This window comes from Saccopteryx leptura, chromosome 4, assembly GCF_036850995.1.
Source record: "Saccopteryx leptura isolate mSacLep1 chromosome 4, mSacLep1_pri_phased_curated, whole genome shotgun sequence".
Taxonomy (NCBI): Eukaryota; Metazoa; Chordata; class Mammalia; order Chiroptera; family Emballonuridae; genus Saccopteryx; species Saccopteryx leptura.
Genome location: NC_089506.1, coordinates 117,870,375 through 117,883,057, shown reverse-complemented (window position 1 = coordinate 117,883,057; position 12,683 = coordinate 117,870,375). Strand labels below are relative to the sequence as shown.

Sequence of the window (12,683 nt, the reverse complement as noted above, 5' to 3'; positions counted from 1 at the left end):
ATTTCAAAGTCAGGATGGGGAGAGATAGAGCACTTCCATTCCCCTTTTTGTCTTCAATTTCAAATTTTTAGGATCCGCAGGTCTGGGCTTTCTACTGTGTCCAGGACTGTCACAGCATGCACACACAGGTGTACACATCCTCCTCACACACTTCACACCCTTCTGCACACTCTACAATACTCCCCTGCCCCCTCCACATATCCTTATCTCTGTTCATATTGTCCCCTTGTAATCCCCTCACACATCTTGCCGATACATAGACATTATCTACATATAAACGCAAAATAGGGACCATTCGCTACCTTTGGTTTTATAGCCTCTTTTCCCCCTTCCCCAACCATATTATACTTGGTATGATTTTTGAACAGCCCACAACTTATGGATCTTCGGTTAAATCTTTTAGCAAATTATACTGACTCTATGAGTCCAGCACTCATTTCTAGACCCACCTAGCTTTATGTCTTGTTTCCTTGTTGGCTAAATACTTGCGTTTGAACAAGAACTGAGGACAGATGGAACCTTATCACAGTTCAGCCAGGATGTGAGTCCATGAAGTCACACCATGTAGACACTTAACGCAGTGACCCTCTGTCCTGTTGTACAGAGACCGGACGGGGCCCCTGTGGCATGGAGGGCCACCTGAGGAGGAGGCTCTACTTGCACAAGCACTTTTTGCTGGCCCACTGCAAAGATCTCTTCCTAGCCTATTCGAAAAATTCATAATTATTTCTTCTTTTGGTTTCTGTGATTGCACTAAAAATGAAATTCTTCCTGTCAATGCATAGAAAACTCTAAACTAGTGGTTCTCTCTGGAGTTCCTTATTTTCTCACTCACTGGAAGCTCTTTTTCAAAATGCACAGCCCACTCGAATCCCCAGGGTGGGAATGGGGGTGTGCAGCTCCATCAGAGCCTCCCAGGGCTGTGGCAGCGGTCCTCTGCATACTACCCAGGAGATTCAGAGTACTCCATCCCACCAGCACTTAGACTCATTCATTCTTTTAAACCTCAATAGCTCATTTATTCTTTTTTTTCCTTCTTTTTCTTTCTTTTTTTTAGTGTGTGTGTGAGAGAGAGGGACAGACAGGGACAGACAGACAGGCAGGGAGAGTGATGAGAAGCATCAACTCATAGTTGTTCATTGATTTCTTTCTCATATGTGCCTTGACTCCGAGGCTCCAGCTGAGTCAGTGACCCCTTGCTCAAGCCAGTGACCTTGGGCTTAAGCCAGTAATCTTTGAGCTTAAACCAGAGACCATGGGGTCATGTCTATGATCTCACACTCAAGCTGGTCAGCCTGCACTTAAGCTAGTGACCTCAGGGTTTCAAACCTGGTCCTCAGCATCTCAGTTCAGTGCTCTATCCACTTTACCACTGCCTGGTTAGGCAGGTTATTTATTCTATTAGTTACTAATGGCTGAGTAAAGAAGGCTCCTTTGAAGATAATGTATATTTGGGGACAAAGGGACTGTAGAAGAATCAGGAAAGGTCTGGGTTCTTCTGGAATGTAAATGTCAAGGATTATATTCAAAGTACAGTCACCCCTGCACCCAGAATAAGGCTAATGTTTATTTCTGCTGGGGGGGGGGGCAAGGCCAACAGGGGAAGTGAAGACAATCTCTGATAAAGACAGGGAGCATCCAATCTCCTTGAGATGCAGTCCCAGGACCACAGTCATCCTCTTCAAAATTTAAGCCAGAATAGATAACTTCCTTTGGGTGTTCTTTCTCATTTCAACAATAGCGGTGCTGAGGCAGGGTCTGAAGTTCCCAGTTGTGCCAGGTGTTGCTCCTTCGTTGCTGGATGCACATAATTTCTGGTGGTTGTTGTCATACACACTGTTCACTAAGTGTATTGGATATTTGGTTGTGCTTGACAGTGGAATAGGTATCCCTTGACAAGTGATCTAATGGTAAGGGGAAGGTCAAGACCCCCTTTCTGCTCTTGTAGTCCTCACTTAATCTGCTTTCCAGCCACATACCTCCCCCCTCCTTTTTTTGGACAGAGACAGAGAGTCAGAGAGAGGGAAAGAGAGGAACAGTCAGACAGGAAGGGAGAGAGATGAGAAGCATCAGTTCTTTGTTGTGGCTCCTTAGTAGTTCATTGATTGCTTTCTCATATATGCCTTGACTGGGGGGCTACATACAGCAGACCAAGTGACCCCTTGCTCAAGCCAGCAACCTTGGGCTGAAGCCAGTGACCATGAGTTTAAGCCAGCAACCTTGAGCTTCAAGCCAGCAACCTTTGGGCTCAAGCCAGCAGACTTTGGGCTTAAGCAAGGGACCATGGAGTAATGTCTATGATCCCACACTCAAGCCGGCGACCTCGGAGTTTTGAACCTGGATCCTCTGCATCCCAGTCCCCTAGTCCGATGCTCTATCCACTCCACCACCGGCTGGTCAGGCCCTCCATCTCCCTTTTTAACACAATCCTGATACTAGAATAGGTAATCTTTTGACCTTTCCTCTTCCTCTCTGGACTTCCCTTACATGAAGCTATGATTTAGCCAGCAAAGCCTCGCCCTTAATGTCCTAAAAGGGGGAATGGATCAATTCACATACTCCTCTGTAGAAAGACTCCAGAATAAAAGTACTCCATAAGCCCAATTATTAACTCTGATCACTGTGTGGTACATGGTGGGTTTTCAATAATTAGGTCATCTTCTATACACTGCGACATGGGTGCTGTCTACCAAGGTTAACTGGAAAGTTTTGACTTCTTTAATAAAAAAAGGGCAAACACCCACAGATGGATTTGAAATGGCTATTTGAAACCTCATTCTAGATATGCTTTCTAGAGCTGTTTTAATAAATCAACTAGTCGATTCAGTGAGGATTATAGTAATAAAATGCCACTTCTCAGCTCACACGTGATTCTCCTGACAATAGAATTATGGGTCACCAAATATTCAAGATGTAAAAATCTGATAAATGTCATGACAGGAATAGGATTTTCGAAGATTACTGTCAATCTGCTTTTGGGGCGGTTTACTGGCTCGTTTGGGGGGGCAGGTGAGAGGGATCAGTACAGTGTAGGTTCAGATTGGCTTGACAATTTTTTTTCCTCTAGTCAGGTCCACCCTGACTGGTTCTGGTTTGGGTGGTTTTGTTTCTAATTGGGTGCTTCTGGGTGACTGGCTCCATGGAGGGGAGGTCTTATCTGCCATGTTCCTATCCTGATGGAGCTGGATCATGAATCCCTCCCCACCCTTGGTCCCTTCTCCAAGCCCCTGAAGGGCAGGCTTCATCCTTAACAGCTTAGATACTTCCTACCACACCAATCTTTCTTCTTTTCTTCTGTGATGAAGACTGGGCCGTACCCTTGGGTTGCTGAGAACAAAATTCTGCTACCTGTTCGCCAGATGTAACAGGTGTAGACATTTCTCCCCCTCTTCTCCAGTCTTGGAAGTGCTGGGAGAACCTGGACCCAGAACTTCTTTTGCCTTCACTCTACCTTCTTTTGAGTATTTTGCCCTTTTGGGAGATTATTCTTTAGTGGCTATAAGAAGCTACCCTTGTATTTCCTTCTGGAATTTAATAGCAGTGGCTGCATATTAAAAATCTGAACTTATAATAAATAAAATGAGTATTGACTCAGGCAAAGTTTGCATAAAGACATGTACTTTGACAGTAAAGACATTGGTAATGGATCAGATCAGTTGATTCATTCTCATCAGTGCAGAGTCTAGTCACACTGCTCCCAGGACAAGACTGTTTCCTCTAAACACACATCAACCCTGGCTTGTCTATACCTGTTACATCTGGCGAACAAGCTATGATCCTACAGGTAGATCCCGCTGAGGAGCAGCAACATTGTCCCAACAGCATCAGCCACGCAGGGGCAGTACCTGTTCCAGTTGGGAAGCCTGCGGAAGCTCCGGGCTTCAGAACCAGAACGCACATGACTGACACTCATTGCAGACAACGGGAATTCTGGGCTTGGAGTGTTAATAAAAGTCACAGAAATATACCAAAGTAACTGGGGCATCATAACACATTTATATTCATATGGGGTTTATTTATATTAAATCTGTGATATATTTTGAAGGAAAATGGGTGTGGTTAATTATGAAACTCAAGTGGTAACACAAAGACATCTATTTAAGGTCGAATTGCTCCACATGTATTTGCATAATTGGATTCCCAGGGATAAACTTCAATATCCAGCAACTATGCACTATCCCAGCAAAAACCTAGATTTTGTTAGTTTTTAAAGAATTGCCATGGGAAATTCTTCATAAAGGCTAATAAATTCTGCAAATAATTCTTTTACATACAGATATGTAGCTCAGTGGCTAAAGAGAAATTCAGTGAGCATTCTGGAGGGCATTTTTATAACACCATTATAAACCACACAGCTCCTTGTCCAGAATAAAACCTTATTTTGCAGACAAATGGGCTTCAAAACATTTTGCAAAAAATGTGAATTCCTAAATTCATAGAGAAAGACTCTACTTTGTACTTCTTTTTGTAATATGCTTAATTTTGGATCTTACATAAATAATCTTTTATTCTTACCAGTAATTGTCTTTCTATTTTTAAGTGATTTTTATTATAATGCTCTTATTTTTAACAATAGTATTTTTAAAATTTCCATTTCTTTCTCTTCTTCTTTTTTTAAATGCACAATACTGACAATTCTTAGGTGAGAGAACTAAAACATTGGAAAAGTAAATATTTGTAGTAGAAATTCATCCAGAGTTTTTAAGTAATCATGTAATCAGTGTAGGCAACATCTAGTTAAAAATAAAAGCATTTCATAATTATAATTTTAAACACTTCAATGCTGTTAATATTTTGATTGATTTTTTGTTATTTATTTTATTGCAAAGTATTTAGTCACCCAAGACAGCTTCATCTCTGACCTTTTATTCTTATTCAGTTAAATCTTTAAAGGGATTTTTGAAAAATATCTTAAATGTCATTATTCAACTTCCACTGAGAGGCACAGATTTCTATTACATTACTCAATATGATGCTTTTGATCTTTTGTAAAGTTCTTTTGCTTCATCCAAAAGCCTTAACAATTTATGAAGAATGGCTACTGCGCAAATGCTGGGCTTTCTTGCAAATTTTAATCCTTCTCATCCAAAGAAAGAGCCACATTTGAATATAACCTCTTTCATTTCATGGCATACATAAACTAATTACTAAACTTCTGTGGCCACAAAAAAATAGGTATAATTTTTGATTCATTCATATTGAATAGATATTGTTGTGTAAACTGTTGTAATCTTTTTAAATTTGGCAATCTAAGGGAAAAGAGGTCAGTGCCCCTCACTAAATAATCAGGTGTTGCATGTTTAAAAAAATTCTAGCAGCCCACCAGTGTGCCTGCCACAACGCATGGGTTGAAAATCACTGGTCTACTCTATTCTTTAGAAAGACTGAATGTTAAGTTCAGAGCTGTCCAAAAGAAGAGAGGCAAGTATTAGACACTTTTTGCCTCTTTCCCGGTATGAGTATAGCTTTCTTTTTTCAATCAAGAGATGGTTGGTATTTGCACACCCCAGACAAAATGTGCCTTGAAGAAAGGTTGGCCTTCTAAAAATCTCCATTCCACCAGGATGTCCGCTGTGGCCAGGCACAGCTGCGAGTGAGGAAGGCTGCGGGCAACACGAAACAGTTGGTCCTTAGGTATGGCTCTTTCCCCCAACATTATTTTTGCTTGTAATAATACATATACTAACTTTTCAAAGATTGGTGATAACACTGCTGATATTTACCCTTTCTAACAAAGATTCCTGAAATTTGGTGAAAGCACATTTTTCAGAAAGGCATGGAGGCCTTGCCAAGCAAGCTCATTCAGTCAAATTCCTTCGTCGTTAACATTGTAAAGCAGTATTACAAATTCTATTTTTAGATACTGCAAGGGGCCTCAATACATCAGTTCCTCAACTGGAGATACCAAATAATACTTTGCTTTTGGCTATGAGAAGAATATGATCGATGATGCTGGTCAGCACCAAGATGCTGGTCACCATCTCTGAAATGACAGTTAAAGAGATTGCCATGGTTTAGAGAAGATGGTAATTATAAAGCTAATAGTGTCCTCTATTTGTTGTTCTGCACATGGTGTATGACTATGCTACTGAGGCTTACCCTCATGTATCATCTGTTAAAATGGTATTTTATTTTATAAAGTATGTGTAAGAAGCACTTTGGTTAAACAGCTTATATCAAGAAACACCAGTTTCTTCCACCATATAATGATGCTTTTCATTATCATTTGTTGGTTAGATACTGAAAATATCTAACTCTATGCAGCTTCTTGGTCATCAAATGTCATCAACCCTCTGATTTCCCACCAAGATTGAGCACAGGTAAGGTATATTATCATGCAAAAGTCCTACTGTTTCTCTTTTAGACCAAAACAGAGCAGTCTCTCTTCCAACAGTCTTTTCTAGACTCAACATATTTTTTTGCTTTAATTTAAAATTAAATAAGTAAATTAAACAAGGGGGGCTCTAATAAAGATGAGAAACAATTCAAATACAACTCAGTGAGTTACTTTCCCTTCATCCTTCCTTCCATTCCCTCCCAAGTAGTAGAAAAAGTGATTTGTGGGTTGAGTTACCCTGGTCATAATTCTGTGCTGTCTTCACCTATTAGAAAACTTGTCATAATAAACAGCGTGTTTATTTTTTCCCAGAGTTCCAATAAAAACTTTTCTAGTAATAATCTGTTATACAACCAAGAAGCAATGTGATAATTGCACCTTTGAGGTTCATACTAATATGTAGCAACAACAGATGTGTTGCAACTTTTCAGAGAGTGTATTAGCACCTTTGAATAAATTTATCTCCACTGTGCAGAGAAAATGCCTGAAGTGAGAAGTACATTTATTGCTGTCCACCTGTAGCTCTCCATATGTGTAACTACATTGTGTCTGCTTTCTGGGCAAGAGAAGAGATGTGGTCTGTGGTTGAAATTTGTCCCCTGATGCATGAAAGAGTAGACAGAATTCAGATCAATGCTTATTAGCACAGTCAAGTTCTCGAAGCAGCTTTGTCACAGAAATCCCCAGTTCTCTGCCATTTACAGGCATTCAGGTTTCTATTGTCTTAAGTCTGAGGCACTTGAGGAAAAGGTTGACTTTTATTCACGGTCATCAAACCTCTGAGCTGTCATGGTGGTAGCTCTGTGGTGACATCATGGGCTCGCTGCTGCCTGAGCCCTTTGGGGCATTCTTCCTCCTGGCACTTCTCCTGCTCCTGCACATCACCGCTGCAGTGGTCAAAAGGCCGAGGGAGAGCAGTCCCACTGCAATGCTGCCCATGATCATGACCAGGCTGACCTCAGAGATGGGACTGTTGAATTCCCGGAGAAGGATGCTGTCAGGAGGAACTTTTCCTTGGGGGACCTGCCTTTTGCTGGTTCGGTCCAGAGAAATGTGCTGGATATTTGTGCCCCGGCTGTTCTCAGCCCCGATTTCCCACACCAGTGGGGGTGTGCTCCTGACCTTCCTCTTCTTCCCGCTCTTGGTCGTGGCCTGGGGCTTCCCTGAACTCATTACCGAGTGGTACTGGTACTCCAAACTTCTCTTTCCAATGCCTCCATTGGTGTTGTCTTTTGATCTTACTGTGTAAATGGTGTGTATGTACCATTCTCGACCCAGAGCAACCTAAAAGACACAACTCTGCTCGTTAGAAAAGTTTAACTATGTCAACCTACTGCAAGACTATTGGCAAGAGAAGTGAATGGCTGAGATAATGAATGATAATTTATTTTGGTCTGTAGAACAAATACACATAACATTGTTGCATGTGTAGCACTCTGAAGTATTTTGTGCAATAATTAAGGGAGCATGAATTGGTAAATAGCTGGTACTCTAGGACTTGTGGTCAGAGAATGTCAGAGCTATAAAGAACTTCAGGTATCAATCTAACTTACTAAGAACACATAGCAGTTAAGTAACTTGCCGAAAGTCACTGATCTAGTAAGTGGCAGAGGCAGGACTAGAACTCAGACATTTTTGAAGTTCAGGACTCTTTTCTAATATGTCTTGCTGCATATAAAACATATATATATATTTATATTTTAAATTATTTATTTATTTATTTATTTATTTATTTATTTTCCTTAAGGGAGAAGCAGGGAGGCAGAGACAGATTCCTGCATGCATCCGACTGGGATCCACCCGGAAATCCCACTAAGGGGCGATGTTCTGCCCATCTGGGGTCACTGCTCTGTTGCAATGAGTCATTTTTTTTCTCTCCTCTTTTTTGTTTTTTATTAAGCTGGAAACGGGGAGAGACAGTCAGACAGACTCCCGCATGCGCCTGACTGGGATCCACCCGGCACGCCCACCAGGGGTGATGCTCTGCCCACCAGGGGGCGATGCTCTGCCCCTCTGGGGCGTCACTGTGCCGCGACCAGAGCCACTCTAGCACCTGGGGCAGAGGCCAAGGAGCCATCCCCAGCGCCCGGGCCATCTTTGCTCCAATGGAACCTTGGCTGCAGGAGGGGAAGAGAGAGACAGAGAGGAAGGAGGGGGTGGGGGTAGAGAAGCAAATGGGCGCTTCTCCTATGTGCCCTGGCCGGGAATCGAACCTGGGTCCCCCACACGCCAGGCCGACGCTCTACCGCTGAGCCAACTGGCCAGGGCTGCAACCAGAGTCATTTTAGTGCCTGAGGCAGAGGCCATGATGCCATCCTCAGTGCGGGGGCCAACTTGCTCTAATGTATCCATGGCTGTGGGAGGAGGAGAGAGAGAGAGAGAGAGAGGGAGAGGGAGAGAAGGCAAAGAACAAAGGGTGGTGAAGCAGATGGTTGTTTCTCCTGTGTGCCTTTAATGGGAATCAAACCCAGGATATCCACATGCTGGGCTGATCCTCTACCACTGAGCCAACTAGCTAGGGCACATATAAAACATATTTATAAAAGTTTACTGCTTTTCCGGGGCCTATGAAAAGAACGGATGTTCTGATGGCTCTTTGAAACCCTCAAGATTTGGAAGTGTTCAAATACTTCGATAGTTAACAGTAATAACAAAAACAAACAAAAAATACTTCTATTTCAGAATTACAAATTTGTTTCCTTAAGATTCTCTCACCTGACCTGTGGTGGCACAGTGAATAAAGCATCGACCTGGAACACTGAGGTTTCCGGTTTGAAACACCAGATTTGCTTGGTTAAAGCACATATGGGAGTTGATATTTCCTGCTCCTCCTCCTCCCTTCTCTCTCTCTCTTTCCCCTTCCCACCTCTCTAATATGAATAAAAAAAATATTTGCTCTTTAGGTTGAATAAGAATCACACATTTCTCCAACCCATTCTGTCTGAATAATTTTCAGTACATATCCTTAAAAAATGTACTTGTTTGCCCAAGGTTTCACAATGTGAACCCATCTCTGAATCTGTCGTAATCATCTGCTCAGTATGGTTATGGTTACTTGTGTCTCTTTATACTGTATAGCTATAGGTTACAATTTTTTATTTTGGTTATTAAATCTTTGAAAGTAGAGATTTATGGGCTGTGCCCATCTCTTTGTCTGAGTCCAGCAGTTCACAGAAGATCACTCTAATAAAAAATGGTCAGGAAAAGTCAACAGGAAGGAAATTTTGAGTAAGAAAAGCAGAGTTCCCATCTATTAGTCTTGGGTTTATTCTGGACTGAATGAGGGTCTTTACTCTTCAATGTTCACATAAACCAAATGCAATATTGCTATTACTACCATTTACAAAGGAGACATCCAAGGCATTCAAATGTTAAGTTACTCGCATGGCTGTACAGCTATTGGAAGTGAACTTGTTATTGTCCCACCTGAAAGAGGGGTGCGGAGTCCACTTTAAATCCATCGGATCCAGGCTGGTTCACTAAGAGAATAGCTTCAGGGTCATCCACTGCCAGTTTGGCATTAAACAGGATATTTCCAAAACTGGTAGTCTGTGTTTCTGGCTGAGCTTTGTCCTTTAAGCAATAAGGAAAATGAGGACTGTTGTAGAAAATGCCAACTTTTGCAAGCTCAGAATGTTTTCCTCATAGTTTTGTACAAGTACAAATAAGCATTAAATGTTACCACTTAGTTTCATTGGAATAGATACCATTGTATTAAAGTATAAGACAAAAAAATGCTTAACTTTGAACATGTACTTAGTTCATTGTTTGGGTCAAAGCACTTACCCCAATTAAACAAATTTAATTTTTGGTTAACAGTTGATATTCAACATTATATTAGTTTCAGGGGTACAGGAGAGTGGTTAGATATTTATATAACTTATAAAGTGATTCCTCCATAAGTATAGTACCCACCCAACACCAAATATAGTTATTATAATATTGATTATGTTCCCTATGCTGTACTTTATATCCCTGTGGCTATTTGGCAACTGCTTATTTGCATTCAATCTCTTCTCTTTCTTACCCAGCCCCTCAATCCCCCTTCCATCTAGCAACCCTCAGTTTGTACTTTGTACCTATGCGTCTTTCTGCTTTCTCCACACACTCCTCAACACCATTATTGATTTATTGATGACAACCACTCTGATAGGTGTGAGGTGATATCTCATTGTAGTTTTAATTTACATTTCTTTGATCATGAGTGACTTTGACCATTGTTTAAAATATATCTATTGGCCATGTGTATGTCTTCTTTGGAGAAATGGTTATTCAGGTCCTTTGGCCATTTCTTAAAAAAATTATTTAAGGATAGTTGGTATACAATATTATACTGGTTATGTTAGTTTCACATGTACAATAGTGCTTCAATATTTCTATACTTTGCAATGTAATCACCCCACTAATTCTAGTAATCCGATGTCGTTGCACAAACCTGTCACAATATTACTGACTATACTCCCTTTCACCATGTTCACATATCCTCCTAATCCCTCCCTTCTAGTAATAATCCCTTTGGTCTCCGTTTCTATAAATCTAATTTTGTTTTGATTTATTTGTTATTTTCTTTTTTAGATTCTACACTGAAGTGAAACCACACTGTTTTTGTCTTTCTCTGACTAATTTATTTTACTTAGTACAATACCCTCTAGATTCATCCATGTTGTCTCAATGGTAACATTTCATTATTTTTTAAGGCTGAGTAAGATCACACACACACACACACACACACACACACACACACACACACACATCTTCTTTATCCATTCACCCATTGATTGATACCACAGTTGCTTCCACATATTGGTTAATGTAAATAATGCTGAAATAAATATAGGGGTGCCCATATCTTTTTGAATTTGTGTTTTAGATTTCTTCAGATAAATACCCAGAAGTGGAATTGTGGGCCATATGATAGTTATATTTTTAATTTTTTGAGGAGCCTCCATACTGTTTTCCACAGTGGCTGCACCAGTCTGCATTCCCACCAGCAGTGCAGGAGGGTTCCCTTCTTTCCATATCCTTGACAACACATTTTGTTGACTTTTTGATAATAGCCGTTCTAATTGGTCGGAGGTGGTATCTCATTGTGGTCTTGATCTGCATTACCCTGATGAACAGTGATGTTGAGCATCTTTTCATGTGTTCGCTGGCCATATGAGTATCTTTTTTTGGATAAATGCATTTTTATGCTCTCTGCCCATTTTTCAAACAGAGGAATGTTTTAGTGTTACTGAGTTCTATGAATTTTTAAATATATTTTGAATACTAACCCTTTACTAATATGTCATTTGCAATATATTCCCCTATTCAGGTTGTTTTTTTATTTTGTTGATGATTTCCTCTGCTATGCAAAAACTTTTTAGTTTGATGTAGTGTCATCTGTTTATTTTTCTTTTGTTTGCCTCACATGAGGAGACATATAAAAAATACTACTAAGGGTGGTGTCAGAGGGTTTATTGCCTACAGTTTCTTCTATGAATTTTCTGGTTCAAGTCTTACATTTAAGTCTTTAATTCACTTTGAGTTTATTTTTGTGTATGCAGAAAAGTGTGGTCAACTTTCATGTTTTTCCATGTATCTGTCTGGTTTTTCCAACACTATTTACTGAATAGATTACCTTTAACCCACTGTATATTTTTGCCTCCTTTATTAAATATTAATTGACCATATAGACATGGGTTGATTTTGTTTATTAGTCACAATTTGTGTTGCCTGGGTTATTACCAAAATTAATTCGGATTTCCCTAGTATTTATGTGTTAAGCGGTAAGGACGTGATTAATGTGCAAAACAGAACTGAAAAGACCTACTGTCATGAAGTTTAAAGGCTGTATCTCCCTTCCCCAACCCCCCAAAAGTCTCAAACTCAGCATTTTCATCTGTCTGGGATTTCAGTGTGCATACTTCGAACTAGTTCTTGCAAAATGAAAAAGAATAGTTTTTAAACAGCAAACTGTTTTTTAATTTTTATTTTAATTTTATTTGTTGACTAATAAACAAAACTCTCTATTCTGTTACATTGATTTCTGTTTCTGTTTTTATGCCAGTACCATGCTGTTTTGTTTACTAAATTATAGTTTGTATTATAGTTCAACATTAGGTAGCATGATAGCTAACTTAGTTCTTTCTCAAGATTGCTTTGACTGTTTGGGGTCTTTTGTGGTTCCACATGAATTTCAGGTTTATATATTCTAGTGCTGTTAAAAAATCTCATTGGTATTTAGACAGGAATTGAATTGAATTTGTGTATTGCTTTGGGTAGTGTGGGTAGTTTAACAATATTATTTTTTCCGTAATGAGCATGGTATCTACTTCCATTTATGTGCATGTTCTTCAGTTTCTTT

At 40.0% G+C, this 12,683-nt stretch overlaps 1 protein-coding gene across 3 annotated transcripts in view; it reads right to left on the bottom strand.

Annotated features, from left to right (window-relative positions):
- The window catches only part of FREM2 (FRAS1 related extracellular matrix 2), a 239,020-nt gene that overhangs the window by 21,391 nt on the left and 204,946 nt on the right, over positions 1 to 12,683 (bottom strand). Inside the window, exons 23-25 of one of the 3 annotated variants that reach the window (XM_066381090.1) lie at positions 9,764 to 9,910; positions 7,104 to 7,621; positions 4,015 to 5,983 (exon numbers count right to left, since the gene is read on the bottom strand). In XM_066381090.1, coding sequence (XP_066237187.1) covers positions 7,109 to 7,621; positions 9,764 to 9,910 — 660 coding nt within the window. In that variant the 3' untranslated portion in view covers positions 4,015 to 5,983; positions 7,104 to 7,108. Of the gene's footprint in view, positions 1 to 4,014; positions 7,622 to 9,763; positions 9,911 to 12,683 lie in introns of those variants that run through there. The other 2 variants (XM_066381089.1, XM_066381088.1) reach the window with 2 other exon arrangements.